This window comes from Halichoeres trimaculatus, unplaced genomic scaffold, assembly GCF_033239565.1.
Source record: "Halichoeres trimaculatus isolate MK-OKI-2021-1 unplaced genomic scaffold, fHalTri1.1 fHalTri1_scaffold_11, whole genome shotgun sequence".
Taxonomy (NCBI): Eukaryota; Metazoa; Chordata; class Actinopteri; order Labriformes; family Labridae; genus Halichoeres; species Halichoeres trimaculatus.
The window spans coordinates 20,117,956-20,136,310 of NW_027437189.1; the positions used below are offsets into that span (position 1 = coordinate 20,117,956).

Consider the following 18,355-nt stretch of genomic DNA (forward strand, 5'->3'; position numbering starts at 1 on the left):
CTCTTTCACTGAGCACTGGTTACAAAGGAAGCACCCCCCCCCCCCCCCCCCCCCCCCCCCAAACCACTGTCACTCTGCATTTCCTTTCCTTGGAGCTCTAGTACTCAACTGGAAATGTGTCATAATTTCTTGTGAAGCACCAATAAACTTTATCAAAATACGGAACAGGCTTCATTTATGTTGATGTACAACAAGTGGTTACTCTGGGCTTTGTCAAGAAATTGTAAATAATGCTGTTAAGTTGATTCCTAACTAAAGCCGAGAATATTAGTACAGCTTTTGATCACTGCAGCTTACATTAAATTACCCATTGTGAAAAAGAAATACTTGAAGCATGTGATCGCAGGTTGGTGCAGGCACAGACAGAAAGGAAAAACATGCAAGCAACTTTGACTATTAATCTAAAGAATTTTAGGGGGTTCATCATAAATAGGCAAAGGCATATCACGTCCTTTAGCCATTTGATTTCCAAATAGCCAGAAGTGCATTATTTCTAATTTCGCTTATTTTATATCACTGAATTGCAAAAACTAGTTGCCCCTACATCTGTTTTAAGTCTAGGTATTTGTTTTCCAATTGATAGTATATGCTTGAGGCCTCTTCAGGAGCCTCTTTTGGAAACTCTGAGTTGCTGTTCATGGCCTTGTGAGGTAAATTTGAAGCATAACATACACAAAACATTAGTGTACATTTTTTTAAAAGCTTATCCAGTAACAACATATGCCAGCTCGTCACCGTCACTTTGACTCAAGAAGCTTTTTCATACATGTTATTCACTATGACTCGTGCTATATGTCTGAATGCTTGACATGTGTTGGGGTGGACTCTGAAATCTGCCCCTTTGCGTGCTTAAAGCTGACCTCCTAAACTACCTCTGACCACATTACAGCTGTGATGCTTCTGATGGTTTTAGTGTAACAGTACACCACATTAGGTTTCTAACTACACAAATATCTTAATTTTCTTTAAATAAAAAAAAAGTTTTAGAGAGTTTTTGCTGTAAAATAGCAGCTTGCTACTGAACTTTTGGCTATTATACATATAAAGATAAGCTCATGATTGTCAATGTGTTGTTACCACAAAAAGCGCATTCATTTTTTTTTCATTATTGACACTAGCAAAAAGTCTTCCATTTGTGTTTTGCTGGATTAATATTGGGTTGTTTATAAAAACAGCACATATAACAGAGTATGCCCTAGCTAGACCTAACATCTAATGATGGGGGCTTTACATATAAAGATGGATTAGTTACCTTGCTATAAATCTATTACTTAAGACAAACTGTCATATTGTTATGTAGAGGAAAGAGGTTTATATTAAATACATTGCCTAAACTTTTTACACTCACTGGAAAAATAAATAGGCCTAGATTTAAAAAAATATTTAAAAAAAAATAGAGTTGAATATTCTACAGATTTCCCCCGCCATATTCATCTTACAGTGATGTTCAAACTGAACTGCAATATTTAAGAAAACTTCGAGCAAACTTTTGAAAGGTGAACGCATCATTAGTTGCATTTGACTTCGTCTTCTTTACACAATAAATTCTACCACCTGATGGCAGCAGAGATTCTGTGGTGAGGGAGCTCAATATCTTGAAAGTGGATCAAATAGGAGAATAAACAGACAATCAGGCAGAATTTAAAGCAAATTGACTCCTTGTGTCAACATTTGTTTCATTCTTAATTTGATTTGTTTGTATGAAGGAAATTATTGCACCTTTTACTTTGAACATAGACTGAACCCTTTATGTTAAAGAGCCTCAGAGTGTTGTCCTTTTTTGGTGCAGAGAACTTACTTACTTACTTTAAAGGGGGTAAAAACAACGGTATCTTGAAACACTAACCCTTTTGTTCCATGCTAGATCAACCCGTGTAATCACATCTAAGTATAAAGTTCTTCTGTGAGTATTTAGAACGGGAGCGCCAGTGGAAAGCAAAATGTGATCCAGGAGTCAAATGCTTTTGTAATTGTTCGGTAAATCTGGTAAATATTTAATGTCCCTGTGTTATTCTGCATCTCCTTCACCTAAAAAAAGGCACATCTTCTGGGCTGGATTTTACTGCAAATGTCACTTTCAATTGTGTCTTTGTCTTTAGAAAGGACAAAACGTTATCTTGTGAAGAAACGCTGCAAAAAGACGATGCAGCTTGATGTCATCAAAATGGTGACTAGTTAAAGTATTTTTACCCTTTCTCTTGCTGACGTTTTATTTTTTTTTTAATTGATGCCCGTTGATACGTTCACATACGTCAACAAGTCTAAAACACGCAGAATAAATATTTTATGCCACACTTCACAGGACATGTTGCACACAGGCCTTTCTTAAATTTCATAGTGCGCACCTTTTGTTTAGGGTTTGAGGTGAGTCCTTTAGGTCTGAATCTAAAGGGTAAACCAGGGGCTTAAAACTTCGTATTGTCGAGTTATTAAAAGCGACACGATAATTGGAGTCACCTACTTCGCATCACATGTACACTAATTAAAAGTATGATTCTCAACTTTTCGTCTTTAAGCAAACAACTAACAAAAAGTAACAATTTTTAACTGTTGACATCCCTACAAAAACTATCAGTGTGCCCTCCCAACCAAATGATGTCATACAACTCGCGCAGCCATTTTGTTAGCTAGCTTGAGGTTATAGAGGTTAGCTGCAGTTACACAGCTGCAAATTTCCACAGCGGCTTAAATATCCACCGTATGAGAAGACGCCTAAGTGCTGTTATTTACGTACTTTTTTCGGCCACGCTTTTGTAGAGTAGAGGAAGAATCGTGTATTTGTTGACAGTCAACACTGTGCGATACTGAATGGTCATTCATTTATCAAGCTGCATTCAGTGTGCTAGCTTGTTAGCTAGCTGGCTAACTTGTTTACGCGTGCTGCCTGTGGATAAGAACAGAGGCAAATCCATAGCCTTAAGCTATTAAAAGTAAGAGTGTCGTAGAGTAAGTGTTTGCGTTTGACAGCGTTTGTCTGTTTGCGTCTGACTGTCATTGCCTTTCAGTTGCGTCACCCGGTTGAAGAAGTTAACTTCGGCAACGGTCGTCACTGCAAACTCGTGCGCATCATTCCGGTGTTTGCTGGTAACTTGAGATCCTTCCGCTGATTCCTCTTGGACCAGCGGTCAGCCAGTGAGACACCATGTCCGAGCTGTACATCAGAGTGGCTGAGGATGAAAGCGAAGAACCCATGGAGATCCCCTCAGAGGATGATGGTACTGTTTTGCTATCATCGGTAGCTGCTCAGTTCCCAGGGGCGTGCGGGCTGCGGTACAGGAACCCTGAGTCCCAGTGCATGAGGGGAGTCCGGCTTGTGGAGGGTGTCCTGCATGCACCTGAGAACGATTGGGGAAGCTTGGTCTATGTCGTCAATTACCCCAAAGGTGAGACAGGTGTGGTATTAGCTACTTTATTTTTCTACATTCCTTTATGATAACACTATCTGACATAATTTGAAGTCAGGCACTAATTTAGGTCCCTTCTCTTTATCTCTATATATGTTAATATGTCTAGAGATACATACCTTGATTAAATTGTTAAAGTCAGTAAAACAGTCAGATTTTAATATAATTTTCACAGAGCTGGATTTGTTATAAAGGGGACATTACCTGTTTAAATGGACTTAAACAGTCCTGAAATGTCTGTCCTTAGACCCTCTAACAACTCTGCACTGAATGGGTTTGTACCACGATTGACCCGATGTTCTTGTAACTCCACAAAGAAAGTCTTTGGAGCCATGCTACAAACTATGGCAAAGAAACCTCCACAGAAGAGTGTTACAGTATTATAAGAATTCACACCAGATAGTCAGCTTATGTTGTGCCGTTTACTAACCTTTAACTATGATCTGCAATGTGTTTGTTGTATGTCACCATCCCCAAAGGTGTCAACTTACACCTTATACTCCATTTCCAGGAGATCTATATATTTACATGCCTTGTGCCTTTTTCAATTTATCTTTTTTTCCCCACAGATAACAAAAGAAAGATGGAGGAAATAGACGCTGCCTCAGCAGTAAAAATAAAAAGAGGCTTTCAGAAGACATCAGATCTCATTGTGCTTGGGCTGCCATGGAAAACAACAGAACAAGATCTGAAAGATTATTTCAGTACTTTCGGGGAAGTCATCATGGTGCAGGTAATGGCATCTCTTAATAGTTTCATGATTTTTGTGTCATGCGTAGTTTAACACAGTGTTTCCTGTTTTTTTTTAAAGTTGCCTATAAAGCCCCCTCTCCTTCTTCTTCTTTGTTTCCTGCAGGTTAAGAGAGATGCAAAGACTGGCAACTCCAAAGGGTTCGGGTTTGTCCGGTTCACTGAGTATGAAACACAAACCAAAGTGATTGCTCAGAGACACATGATCGATGGACGATGGTGTGACTGCAAACTGCCCAATTCAAAGGTAACACGGTCTTTTTCACATTTTAAACAGCAGGGGTGTACATGTCAAAAGTAAATATTTGGAGGACTTGTCCACCGGAAGTTTCTGTTCAGAGCAAACTGGACTTAACATCCTGTTGAAGAGGATTTTACACTGATATTCTAGTTTTAAACGGCATTTACAAAACATTCTGTAAGGAGAATGTTTAGCCTCTGTAGGCTTTGCACTAACAGACACTCTAAGAAAAAATCCAACAGTTTGGTTGAAACAAGTCTTGAGGTCTGTGTAAGAAAAAGAAATATTCATAAATCAACTTGGCCCTGCTTTAAAATGGAAGTAATAGAAAGTATAGTTATTTGTGTTATAAAACAAGGTATACAAGTTGAAAGATGTCGCTTAAAAGTAAATGGCAGATAGCTGAAAACTCTACTTCAGTAAAATTACAGTTATGTTGTCGTGAATTGGACCAATAGCCTCGTTTTCATTGTTGTCTTTTCAGGCATGCCCAGATGAGCCCATGCGAAGCCGTAAAATCTTTGTCGGTCGCTGCACAGAAGACATGACAACTGATGAATTGAGGCAGTACTTCATGCAGTATGGGGAAGTAACTGATGTCTTCATCCCTAAACCTTTCCGGGCATTTGCATTTGTCACCTTTGCCGATGACCAGGTGAGACCTACCTTCAGTCAGCCAGCTTTGATAATGCGGTGGCAGCGTTAAAATGGCAGGATTAATTGTAGTATTAATACCCTCCTCACTTTCTTCTCAGGTCGCCCAAGCCCTGTGCGGAGAGGACCTGATCATCAAGGGCATCAGTGTGCACATCTCCAACGCTGAGCCCAAACACAATAATAGTAGGCAAATGATGGATCGAGGGCGGTTTGGGGCTGGTGGGTTCAGTGGGGGTTACGGCAGTAATCGTGGTGGGTTAGGTAGCGGTAGTGGTGGGGTTAACTTTGGGGCTCTTGGTCTTAACCCTGCAATGGTTGCTGCTGCCCAGGCAGCGCTACAGAGCAGTTGGGGAATGATGGGCATGCTGGCTAACCAGCAGGGTCTGACCACAGCTGCAGGCACAGCCACAACGACCCGAGACCAGACCTATAGCTCTGCCAGCACCAGTTACAGCAGCCCCAGCTCAGCCAGCCTCGGCTGGGCAGCAGGCACTAACACGGCCTCCAGTGGTGGCTTCAGCTCCGGCTTCGGCAACTCTATGGAGTCTAAGTCTTCTAGTTGGGGAATGTAGTTAGTTCAAGTTGACCTTTTCTGTTGCTATTAGGTTAATCTGGTAAGTATTCTTACAGGGGAACTGCTTATATCTTATGTTCCTATAATTTAAAAAAAAAAAAAAAACACTGCCTTTTATTTTGTTTACGAGAAAATTTATACTTGTGTGACTGATTATGTGGTCAACATTTAATGAGTGAAAAGTTTAGTTTGTGTTTTAGTGGAAAATGCCACACTTTTTGTTTGTGAGAAATCTTACACAGATGACTGTGCATGCAAGAGAAATATTTATGAACATGCACGAGTATCTCCAGAGCCCCCTCAGCCCCCTGTACTATGGGCCTGATATGTTGATATGTGTTCATGCAGTTGATTGCATCTTTTGTTTGTTTTTGTTTGACGTCTTTTGAAAAGCCTTCATGAAAATCTCTTCTGCAGTTCAACAACTCTTTCCCAATTTCCCGGGAGGAAGCGCCTCATTGGCTGCAATGTTCGCCAGATCTCAGTATCAATTCCCCTCTTCCCATGTGTAAATGCTTTGTCATCAAAGAACACAGCTTCACTCTGCATTTACTGTGTTAGACGGTGGGTGTTGTCTTTTTTCCTCTCCAATTTTTTTATGGATATAGAAATCGTGTCTGCTGTTGTCGCTTTTTTTGAGATCAATGAGTGGGACTGGTGTTGGGCCGAGTGAGAGTGAGCGAACGGGAGAACAAAATGAAAGAAAGCAAGTGTGAGGACTGTTTGTGCAAAACCCTTTTTTAAGAGAAAAATGCCTGCGAGCGTTGAAGAACCTGTGGCTTTGTGCGAGTGTGAGAGGAAGAAGCAAGTACGAGTGTGTCCCCACTGGCCATCACAAGGACATTTACTGCGTCTGGAGATCCCTATGGTCTCTGCTTTCTCTCATTGTTCTCTATCAACTTTGATTCCTTAAGATCACCATGAAAATGACAAGTGCTAAGAGTATTTGTATTCTTTCATAGCTTGTTCTTGCTGTCTGATTTGATGTGAATGCTGTGTCTGGTTGTGTGCTTTTTTCCCACCTTGTTACCACCCTCTCTGTGTGAAAATGTGACTTTGTGAAGCCTGTGTGGGGGAGGGGGGCAAACACTGAAAGCGTGTTGAAGTTTGCAAGTGAGCTCTGAGGTTGATGTGGTGAATGTTTGAGGAGTTCCCATTGAAAGTTTGTGTTTGAAGTGGTGACGAATGCATTTTCTATGTTTTGTGAATAAGGGAAGTCTGAATAAAACTGAATTTGACTAGGTATAACACACCTTTGACAGTGACTTATTTTTTTAACTTAACATTAATTGAAATGCCAACACTTTAATTCACATGTATAGGGACCTCGGACACGGACAGCCAAGGTTTCCGTCTGAACCCCGGTTGGAGTCATTTATGGACAAACTGAAGACATTGTCTGCACAAACGACAGTGGGAAAGCTGCACGTCTGCCTTAATCCCTAAAAGGTTCATCTTCACCCTCACTTGCAAGAACACTTGGACCATCCTGTAACACAACAAAAAGTGGACCACAACCATTGGGTATAGGTACTTATCGATGCCTGCAAATGTCACAAACACAGCCAATGTCACACTTGCAGTCAAACAGTTCATTTTGGTTTTGAACTTGTGAAACATACAGTCTGCCTTTATTCTGCAACATGCATTATGTCAGTAACAACTCAATCCTTTGTCCTCTGGAAGTATTAACTATAAGGTCTCTTCGATGTGATCAATAGCATTTAAAAAGGCAGCTTGTGATCTTGTGTTTTTTTACTTTGGTTGTACAATTGTTTGAATGTATGAGCTAACTGAAATCCAAAGGGACTTGAAGAATAGGATGAACATACCAGCAAGAATTCACACCTTCTGTATTGAAATATCTTAGTATTGAGGTGTTAAATAAAGGTCTTGAGTTTTTTTTATTGCCTGTCGTCTGTTAATGTGGTTAAGAAATGTAGGACAGTGAGAGTCTTTCTCTCCACTCGACTCCTCATTTTGAGTTTTCTGTAAGCTCACATTTGGCTCTTGGTCTAAACTGCTCAGTGCTCCTGCTGTGTACAGTGTTATGGATGCTGGCTGGTTAGTAGTTGAAATGTTCTGCCTGGTGGGGGTGCTGTTGAGAAAAAAATACATTGGCAACTCTTTATTTCTTGAATCCCTGGATTTGTGAAGGATTGGTTGAGTTTCTGTGTTTTGGTGTTAAAAATACAGGATTTATGACAGGAGAAATTAAATTGCAAACATTTTGTTGAAATACATTTGGAAGGCCAAGACAGGCTAATAATTAAAAAAAAAACACTGATGTTAATGGAAAAAAGTGACCACGGTGGCATCAGGTCCCTTACCCTATCAAGCAGACCAGGGTGTTTGAATAAAGAGCACATTTTCAAAATAAGTCATCTGAAATTAATTCTCAATTTCAATTTGTTGTCTTATCTTGGATGTTATTATTTTATTTTTTTTGCTGCATTGAATGAAATGCATACAAGATAAAACTTTGAAACTGGTGGCCCAGGGCCGGTCTCGTCTTTTTTATAACAACACAGTGACAAAGGAAGTAGTACCAACTACTTGATCTCTGTGAAGGATCTGGATTTCATACGAGGCTGGGAGAAACTGCCCTTTATTAAAGTGTTTACTTGATGAGACAAAGACACCCAAAAAATTTCATTTGCTCTTTGGTCAAAGTAAAACATGATGATGCTGTTCATTTTGTTCACTTTGTAAACTGATGCGACATCTTTTGCTGTAAATAAGTCCAAAGGAAGTTGAAGCAGGATGAGCTGCTCCCAACTGGAGGTCTAAACATGAGTGTTTTACTCCGCCAGTTTTTCACTAAGGCATCTCCTCTGATCTGAGAACACAATTAAAAGCTCGATCTTCCCTTGTTTTCATAACCTCATACCTCATTTTGCTCACTTTAGTTGTACTAATGCATTTGATTCTGTTGATGAGTACCTCTCTATAAACCAAAAACAGTTTGGTCGTGCCATTCTGTGTATCTTATAATACAAAGCTTAGAAATGTGAACCTGACCTTGTGTCATATAAAGTATTGCCTTGTTTAGTTTCATTCATTTTGGAAAGAAGTGATCTGTCTGCATCCATTAACACTGAAAGTCAGTTAACTGAAACAAACTAGAGAACGGGTGACATGCTCTGTCATTTTGATAATTATGAATTGATGATAGTTTTGAGTTAGTGCTTCATGTGTTTTGATTCCAAAATGAGTGCAGTGTATAAACTGTTGAAAAAATGTTCATTAACTTATTATTTACACCTCATAAATGATTTCTTTTGGACATCATAGTGTGTTTTTGGTGTTATTCAGTGTTTTTGTTAAAGGGTTGATGATGATCACAGAAATCCTAAAATAAAAGCATTTAATCCTGATGAAACCTATTTGCATGCACTGACTGGTCTTCTTCCTCCCTCTCTGTAATGCATCATGGTTCAGTCTGATGTGGCCTTGCTGCCTGTTTGGTCAGCAGACTCATTTTTTCATGCTCTAACAGCCTTTCACTTGATACAATTTCTAAACAACCAAAACAAGCCTTTTATAGTGAAGAAGGCTGTGCTTTAGAGGTTTATTTCCACAAACTAAACATGATTCTATTACCTTCTTGGGGCTTTCTGAGAACAAAACAACCCGTTATTAGTAGACACATGTGTATGTATACAAGTATATAAAACCCTATGTTTGTATCTGCTCTGCTCTATTCCTCATCCAGGATCAAAGCTTTGTGAAGTGAAACAAAGAGGTCTTTGATCATACGATGAATGAAAAGAAGAAATACACCTGATACAAACTGTTAACCTGCAATCAGCTCTGAGCTGCACAGATTAACAGAGGTGAGGCTTTGTTTACTGTATAACAGCAGGTGTACTCACAGAAATCACACAAAGATGGCCAATTTGTGTAAAGCCTTTCCTCAGAATCTTTTGGATTATTCCATCTAAATGTTTTAAGAGGCCTAAAATGACCTTTCTCTGAGGATAGTCAACTCCCTCCATTTGAATGAGTCCTCTTGTTCAGCTTTAGCCTTTATCAAAACTCTTACTGTGTCAAAAGGAGTTGAGGTTGTTGGCCAAGAGAAAGGTTGGGTCTGTTTATGCCATAACAAAAAGAAAAATTGTGCATCAGACTGCCCGGAGTAAAGATTACTTCTTTCTGGTCTGTTGCAATAAACTTATTCGAAGCTGCTCATCCTGCTTGTTTTGGAAAGACCTCTCTTTACTTCTTTCTCAACACTGTTTTAAACAGCTCCAGCCTCTGAGTTTAGTTAACTAGTAATTCAAACTTACTCAGGTGTAGGTATTTTTATACGTGTATGTCTATTTATATGTTTTTACATGTAGATGTAAAAAATTTGCCCTTTTAGGAAAGCTGTTGTGTGACTTACAAGACTGGACAAGAACATACAGGAGAGCACTGTTGCATATTTCTGCTTTACTTTTCTATCATTTCATTATTATGTATTTATGTTTACCTATGATTATAAAGGTGAGAAGGCTCCTCTGTAGTGCCACCTGCTGTAAATCCATTGAAAGAACAACTCATGAAACGGTCAAGTAAACAGTTTACTGCGAGCTCTCTCTGTTGACAGACATTATGACTAAGCTTCTGTTCAGAGCCCTGTGTGTAAGTCACATCTGTGACCAAAGGTCAAGTTATTTTGGGCATTATCTCCACCTATAGGAATTTGTATGTTTTTTTAATGTAGCAATGCACTCTATGTTTGTCTGTTATCTGTATGAAGGTTCAAATCTGTGTTTACAAGATGTTGAAAGCACAAAAATGTTTTCTGGGACTGATTTGATCTTTCTATAGAGCAGCTGAAGCAGAGTTTTGTATTTTCCTTCTTGTACATTTATATCTCAACATTTGTTGTTATCGATACCCACATTCTGACATGTGAAGACACACCATGAAAGAGCCATCACCTCGAAGCGTCCATCTTTGAACAGATAGCCCTTTAAAACGGAATATCCTGAGTGTATAAAAAGCATCTTCAGTCACTTGTAGCTAAAATTAGCACTTCACACAAACACACCTCAATCCTGTTTACAGCACGCAGAGTAAGGACCATACAAGCTAATTATAAAGGGATTGAAATCTTTATTTAGCCTAATACAGTTCACCCTAATCCAGTGTTAACACCTTGAATCCTAGGCCCAACATCACTGGTAAACATTGTTCTGGTAACCAGCAGAATAACAAAAGTGTCTAGATGGGTTTTACTTTTTTTTTTAGAAAAAGTTGTTGCACCAAAGCACACAGGGTGGAGCGTTTACAGCACACATAATCTATAATTTCACTTTTGATAAATAAAACTGCAGTAACACATCTCTGAGGGGAGTAAAATGCTGGATTAAGGTGATTGTTGGTGTGTGTGGAATGTGTAACATGTCCTCTTCACCTCGCCCTCTCATCTTGTTTGTGTTTTCAGCTGATGTGAAGAAGGTCCTTAAGCATTGTAGGATGAAGAAGAGACATTTCCGCCATGGCCTGTCCAGTTGGTGTGGATATATTTGCCGGGGTTTGACAGCAGTTCATATGTGTGGGCTCCAAAGTAATCCCTCTGAGCCTAAAAAACAAAAACAGCATTAATAACTCCTGGAGTCCAGTTTTAGATTAATTTAACAACTGTTAATCTGTGATTTAGTCCAGAAAATATGAGTTTTGTGAACCAGCAAATATTGAAATTGCAAATAAGCAAAACAGCAAAAATAACATTCCCAAGCTATAACCAACAAAATATTGAGATTTTTGATAAAATATAAATAATTTTGTTTCAGCTCTGGAATCACATTAATTTTTAAATATTTAATAATAAATAATTAAGAAGACTGATGAGCTAAGAAGCTACAAACACAAACATACTATAAACCCAGAGGGCATTAAGGAGCTAAGACCCCAATCACAAACACACGACCGCTCCACCAGATCTTTTTAATCTGACATGCCTTCAAACTTGAACTGTATGCTCAATGTGTTCAATTGCATCATCATCAGCCGGTTTCTTACCTGGAGGAGGTTGGCTGGCAGCATATCATGTCTGTAGCCGTCGTAGAAGGACAGCGCTGTGGTGAAACACGGCATGGGGATTCCATGCTGGACTCCAGTGCTCACTGTTCTGCGCCATGACTCCTGAAAGAGCCGATCAAACACGTTATAGGCTGTGTGTTGATGTGTTGAAGGGTCTTAGAATATCATTTTTACAATCAATCTATCCATAAATCCATGAGTGATGCACAGTTGTGTCAAATAGGGCCAGCACTGTAACTGATGTTTGAAAAACAATTTTGGGTAAACTCTTTTTAAAAAACTTCTTTTTTTGTTTTTAGCATCTGCAAGTAGATTTAAAGGTCCCATATTATGAAAAAATCACTTTATTAAGTCTTTTGGTGAAATTTGTGGGTCTTTGGCTTTCCTCCCAGCCCACAAAATGTGATATTTAATGACAAAACCTGTACTTGGTAGTTCTTGTGAATGTAAAATCCTGACCTAAAACGAGCTGTTTGGATTTTGGGGATTTGCCGACATCAGCGATTCCCTTTTTTGACCAATCAGTAGCAAGTCTGACATGATTGGTCCACTGGAGCAGATACCCCCAAACCCCCTCCCTGAGAAGTCTCTCCAGCAGCAGGGAGAAGAATGCCGTAGTTGAACAGCCATCAGTGCTCTGTTTTTGGCTGTAAACAGCCACATAGTTCCATGCACAAGCTTCCCATCTCGGAAGAAGACAAGACTAAGTGGCTAGAGTTCATTTATCAAGGAAATGTGCCAGCTACGCTCAGTAAAACTGTGCATGTGTGAGCTAGTCACTTCACAGCCGACTGCTTTTCCAACTTTAGACAGTACAACAGAGGGCTAGCGAATAGACTGGTCCTGAATCCAGACACAATACCAACCTTCCGCCAACAAACCTCAGACCCTGGAAATGTGAGTATTTTAAATGCTGTGTTTTTAAACTGCAGAAAAGAAGCTAATATGGGACCTTTAACACTTGAAAAGGCAGCTGGAACAGGTCTTAAAATCTGCAGGAGGTAGATCTTTCTCTAAGATGCTGTATTACTCAAAAACTGCTGACATTTTCTTTTATATTTGACAATGAAAACAAACCTGAATCAGCTGTTGGCTGTACTAGCTGACCAACTTTGACCTGATCTGACCCAATATAAGAAAAATATCAAGCTACAAGCATAAGTCCAAACCAGCTTATTTTCTAATAGGATGTGATAAATATGGTCCAATCCCAGACTCGTCAGTGCATCCCTTAAGTCCACCGTGACTGAAGTTTGTATATCCTGTTCTAAAACTAGCTTTTGAGCAAACACAGTGCTGTTAAATTCCCTCATTGTGAAAGGGGAAACAACTTGTTTTTGTGTCTTTGTCAATGTGGGTATTGCAAATTGTTCTTTGGCCACTTCCTCCTTCCTCATACCTGACAGTCCTGTACAGCATCACTGAAGAAAGAGTCCAGCAGCAAGTTCTGCAGCTCAGGGTCTCTGTCAAATGCTTCTTTGATTTTACCCAGGAAGACACTGGTTTGGAGAGTAAAGGGCATCGTTACACACAGTAATGAAAGACAAGGACAGACTCTGTTTGCAGGAAAATACCATGACTGAAATTTCATCTAAATTTGCATCAAGCTGAATGGTAGCTACACACTGAAAGTCACACTTGATGACTTGATTTAGGTTTATGCAACATCTTTGCAAGATTACACAGAGCAAAGCAGTGTCACAACCAGCATTTCCTCATTCTCCTCGATCTGATTGCACAGGAATGCCATTTTTGCATCAATCTGTAATTTTTACTCCAAAATCCCACTGGATCAGAAAAATAACTTCATTTATTGCTCATGTTTAGATTTCATTAACTTTCCACACCCTGAAAAGTGAGCCTCATTAAAACAGCCTTCCCATTTCATTCTGTTTTTCTCAGGTCTCTTTGTTACACTGTGTAACCAGTGGTTTTCACCATCGGTGTGAAAGATGAATGTTGACATAAAGTTGCACAAAGAAAACTTGCCAGCAAATGAAGTTGAATGTACCTTCGAATAATGCAGCCTCCTCTCCACATCAGAGCAATTGCGCCATAGTTTAGGGACCAGCCAAACTCTTTTGCTGCCTGTCGCAGCAGCATGAAGCCTTGTGCGTAGGAAATTATCTTGGAGGCATAAAGTGCCTGAGTGAAGAGACATAAGAATTGGTTATTGGTTGGGCAAATGCTTGAATATAATCATGGTAACAATGTGACAAAGTTACCTTCAGGATGCTACAATATCTTACAATACTGTTTCTGTTCATGAATTGGTATTACTAGTTTAAGCTTGGTGTACCTATTAAACTGACTGACTGTTGTTTTTGATATGCTTCACCTTTCGGATGTCCTCCAGGAACACAGCCTTGTCGCCGCTGAATGTGACCCCCTGGGGCCCTGAAAGGCTGCGGCTGGCCTCCACTCGCTCATCTTTTAGAGAGGACAGGCATCTGGCAAAGACAGCCTCCCCTGAAAACATGGAGTGAGGGAGGAAGCAAAGGGGGAGGGGATCCTAGTTAGTTCCCTTCATACATTTCTCTTCACATTTGGAATATTACACAGGAATAAAGCTCTATGAGCTGATAGAGGATCCTCAGACCAGTAATCTAACTGCTCTGTAACCTGTAACAGTGGTTACAGAAAAGAAACACCGTCACTGGCATGAGGACAATGGCTATGAATCAGCATGACTCAGCAATTACAACACTACTATTGTAAATACTGGTGTATTACAGAGCAAAGACCGCCAGTCCCAGTAATCAAACTGATCTTAATACACCTTATTTTTACATATACAGAGATACAAGGAAGAAGTGTTGGGTAAGCATGACTTGCAAAAAACTTCCCAGTTCAGTGATGTAAGGCACTGACAGGGGAACAGGCAGACACACAGGGACTGAGGGGAATATGTCTGGTAATTGAACAATCCCTGTGAGGAATGCGATCTGTGTTGGGTGTCAAAAAGTCACCCCCATGAACACTGTACAGACATGTCAGGCTGCTCCGAATGGACTGGCTCAGCAGCTCTGACACAATAAAGCCTTTTGTGCTGCCTTTATCTCTCCCTTTAACAAGAGGATCTGCTGCAGTGCCAGGGATTAAGCAAACACATACATTCAATTCAAAAGACATCTAATCTGAGAAATGGTCGCAGGGATTTGCTGACATGCCGAAAAATTTCAGGTGGATTGAACTTGGATTAGTTTTTGATGCATGTAATTCAGTCTGTGATAATCAGATGGCATTACATCCTTGATTGTATTGTGTTTACTGCTTATGAAACAGTCACAGTTATCAAGAGAGCAACAACCAAAGCTGTGCGGAGGATCACAAATCCCCCTTATGTCACCTGGGATGAGCAGCCCACTAGAAAAGCCTTCAATCTTCTTAGACACAATCATTCGAATATGCTCCTTAGCCACGCTGTCAGCTAAACCTAAACATTAGCTCAACAAACTACAATCATGTGACCTACTGCCCTTTAATAGTTTAAAGGCATGGTGAAATCCCAGCAGGTGTGGCGTACCACCTTTTGCTATGTCATTATGACAAAGAGTTTACAAGGAAAAGGAAACCAGACACTTCCTTGTCTACAGCCTCTTTTCTTCCTCTTACCGATCAAAGTGACAGGTGTGCCGTACTCCAGGGCTGAGATAGCCGTCCACTTCCCTGTGCCTTTCTGCCCAGCACTGTCTCTGATCTTGGGCAGCAGATGTGTGCCATCAGAGTCCCTGAATTTCAGGATGTTAGCAGTGATCTCGATCAGGAAGGAGTCCAGCTCTGTCTTGTTCCAGTTATCAAAAGCCTGAGTGTTGAAAAACATGATGTGATATAATTCAGTCCAGAACTAGCATGTCACTGAAATTATACATACAGATTTTACACGACAGCTCACCTGAGCCATCTCATCATGGTCCATTCCCAGAACATCCTTCATCAGATGGTAGGCTTCACAAATCAGCTGCATGTCGCCATACTCGATACCGTTGTGGACCATTTTCACAAAATGACCAGCACCTTCATCTCCAACCTGCAAACAAACGCAGAGGGGATGAGAATAAATGCTGCAACAACAGACCGATCAGTGCAGTAGGCATTACATGCAAAACATAAATCAAATAGCACTCACCCAGTCACAACAGGGCTCTCCTGTTCCAACCTTTGCTGCAATGCTCTGGAAGATGTCTTTAATGTGTGGCCTTAGAAAAAAAGCATTAATGGGAGTTAAAATTTGTATGCATGCATTGAAAAAAATGTATCACAATAGAATAGAATAGAATAGAATAGAATAGAATAGAATAGAACAGAATAGAACAGAATAGAATAGATTATTGTTTTGCTGTTACAGCAGCAACAAAAAAAACAAAATGCAATAACAGAATAAGAAAAAGTCACAAGAATAAAAACATTAAATTAAGGTAAGAATAAACAGTGAATATGAAGACAACATATTCAAAAGACTGTATTGTTTAAATATCGGATGGCATTGTGGTGTGTTGTAGATGAGAGTAATGACCTGTGCCAGTGCTCTTTCTTACAGGGTGCATGGATTAATCTTCTGAAAATTTTAATAGTAGTTACTGCATTTACCCTTTTTGGAATGTCTGCACCCTGTGTTGAATATCCTGTGCAGCTGAAGTGTTAAAAGTCATGCAGATTGATAATGAGGTTGTGAGGACTCACCAGGCCTCTTGGTGTCCTCCTGGCATGAGTGATGGTCCATAACGTGCCCCTTCCTCTCCACCGCTGACTCCACTGCCAACGAACAGCAGACCCTTCTCCTTCAGGCTCTTACACCGCCGCTAAATAGCAGAAACATAAAACAGCTGTTAGAAAATCTGAAAATTAGACAAAAGGATTGACTGCAGAACAGGGATTTCCTGACTTACTGTTGTGTCTCTGTATTCAGAGTTGCCTCCATCGATGATGATATCCCCAGCATCAAGAAGAGGAACCTAAGGAAATTGCATGCAGAAAAAAAGCCAGTTGGTTGCACACAGAAGAATCAACTTCCCACAGTAATCTCAAACACAGGTCTTCACAAACTACCCACCAGTTTGTCAATGAAGTCATCCACAGCCTGTCCAGCCTTGACCAGCAGGATGATCCTCCTGGGCTTCTTGAGCTTGGACACCATGTCCTCAAGAGACTCTGCTCCAATCACCTTGGAGCCCTTTGCCTCGTTCTTCAAGAAGTCATGCACCTTGGATACGGTACGGTTGTAGGCGCAGACCTAACAGAGAAGTTTTGAAATTATAGACACTGAAATAAGAAAGAACTGATCACCAAGTTATACTTCCAGGAGGCATTAGACACAAAAGTCATCATCTTACCACAAAGCCATGGTCGTTCATGTTCATTATGAGGTTTTGGCCCATGACAGCCAAACCAATCAGTGCAATGTCTGCTCTGTAACGAGAAAGGAATAATTACATTTCCTCAAAGACTCTGACGGGCATCTGATAACAGTCTGAGCATCAACAAGCACCAAAGTGTTCTCTATTATATTACTCACACAGGTTTCGTACCTGTGAATTACAGTACTATAACCTTTACAAATTCAAAGTTTAATTTATAACAATAATCATATCTTCTGTTTGGGGAGAGCGAAAACACAACCTTAAACGCCAAACTGACATGACACAACTTGCCATTTCAAGGCTTAGGTTACCCATCGTTACCCATGTGAAACGGGAACAACAACGACGACGACATTTGACGATGAAAATCAACGCTACATCTAAATGTTTCACATGTTTCTTTACTAAACAAGAAAGCGGACGTTAAACCAGCTTAACTGATCAAGATAACTATCGGAAAATTTGCATCACTGGTGCAAAGTGAACTATGACTTTAAAAAGCGTATTTGTGACAAAAAATCTAGTAAAATACATCAGTAAAAACTTAACAGAGAACTTACTCAGCCATGGTGTTCGGAGGACGGCGTAACAGGTAAGTAGCGGTGTTGAAATGACAGTCGGGCTCGGACTACAATCCACCTCACTTGGATTTCCTTCTCGCTAGTTTTTGTACTTCCTTGTTCCCTTCATAACGTGACAGAGGCGAGGGGGCGCTTACGTACGCCCTGCGACAATTTCAACCAATCACATAACGTTCAGGAAACAAGCCATGTTGTTTGAGAGCTCTCATTGGTTCAGAATCCTGAGCAGAGGTATCACTTTTTCTATTGGCTTGAGTGGCTGTCAATCAGATTACGTATGCACACACCCACAATCGAATGAGTGTTCATTTTCCTACAAAGTGAATTCATTTAAATATACTAAAAAGTACAACCGCTGACACAATGTAGTGAGTTTTTTCAGGTTCAATCACTGCTTAAATGTTGCCCAGTTTATCCTGCCAATATATTTTAAAAATGTATTATCAAGTAATCCTTGGATTTCGATATGACATTACATATGTAAAGTAAACTGCATTTATTTTTAACGATCCAATTTTCCATCAATAGAAATATAAGACGAGAAAATAATTAAAATTAGTCCAGCATGACTAAGCATTTTTATTTTTATACTTTGATAACTTAAGATCCCGTTGAACCGTTGCTGTATCCATAGACTATATGGTCATAGCATGTGTTTAAAGTTATGGTAAGAGCGCTAGAACCCAAAATCAATGGACTTGAAATGAAATGCTTTAGGGTTCCTACAATTCTACTTTTTCATGTTAACTAAATAA

At 39.9% G+C, this 18,355-nt stretch overlaps 2 protein-coding genes across 6 annotated transcripts; one reads left to right on the forward strand and one right to left on the reverse strand.

Moving 5' to 3' along the window:
* Positions 1-2,617: 2,617 nt before the first annotated feature.
* Positions 2,618-8,943, forward strand: tardbpa (TAR DNA binding protein a). Of its 5 annotated transcripts, none has more exons than XR_012599242.1 (7): positions 2,619-3,392; positions 3,974-4,137; positions 4,261-4,401; positions 4,880-5,050; positions 5,151-5,235; positions 6,044-6,190; positions 6,949-8,943. XR_012599242.1 is itself a non-coding variant. In XM_074681863.1 (6 exons), exons 1-6 carry the CDS (start codon positions 3,143-3,145, stop codon positions 6,136-6,138), a joined length of 906 nt encoding a protein of 301 aa, XP_074537964.1. In that variant the 5' UTR covers positions 2,618-3,142; the 3' UTR covers positions 6,139-6,938. The 5 variants fall into 5 exon arrangements, 3 of the variants coding, with proteins under 3 accessions (XP_074537964.1, XP_074537962.1, XP_074537963.1); XR_012599243.1 differs by having other exon boundaries at positions 2,619-3,383; positions 6,949-8,940; XM_074681863.1 differs by lacking the exon at positions 6,949-8,943 and having other exon boundaries at positions 2,618-3,392; positions 6,044-6,938.
* Positions 8,944-10,709: 1,766 nt separating this feature from the next.
* pgd (phosphogluconate dehydrogenase) lies at positions 10,710-17,724 on the reverse strand. Its single transcript, XM_074681017.1, has 13 exons — positions 17,580-17,724; positions 16,993-17,068; positions 16,713-16,892; positions 16,549-16,614; positions 16,343-16,461; positions 15,789-15,858; positions 15,555-15,689; positions 15,275-15,464; positions 13,998-14,128; positions 13,671-13,804; positions 13,059-13,158; positions 11,639-11,761; positions 10,710-11,198 (listed from the first exon to the last, which is right to left on the reverse strand). The coding sequence occupies exons 1-13, from the start codon at positions 17,585-17,587 to the stop codon at positions 11,079-11,081; spliced, it is 1,452 nt and encodes a 483-aa protein (XP_074537118.1). The 5' UTR covers positions 17,588-17,724; the 3' UTR covers positions 10,710-11,078.
* Positions 17,725-18,355: the final 631 nt, after the last annotated feature.

Coding starts and splice junctions, on each gene's coding strand:
- tardbpa (XM_074681861.1), top strand. CDS start 3,143: ATGTCCGAGCTGTACATCAGAGTGGCTGAGGATGAAAGCGAAGAACCC. Junction 3,393..3,973: donor TTACCCCAAAGGTGAGACAG/GTGTGGTATTAG, acceptor TTTTCCCCACAG/ATAACAAAAGAAAGATGGAG. Junction 4,138..4,260: donor GGGAAGTCATCATGGTGCAG/GTAATGGCATCT, acceptor TGTTTCCTGCAG/GTTAAGAGAGATGCAAAGAC.
- pgd (XM_074681017.1), bottom strand. Junction 16,462..16,548: donor CTGAATACAGAGACACAACA/GTAAGTCAGGAA, acceptor TCTGCTATTTAG/CGGCGGTGTAAGAGCCTGAA. Junction 13,159..13,670: donor GGAGGCTGCATTATTCGAAG/GTACATTCAACT, acceptor TCTCCAAACCAG/TGTCTTCCTGGGTAAAATCA.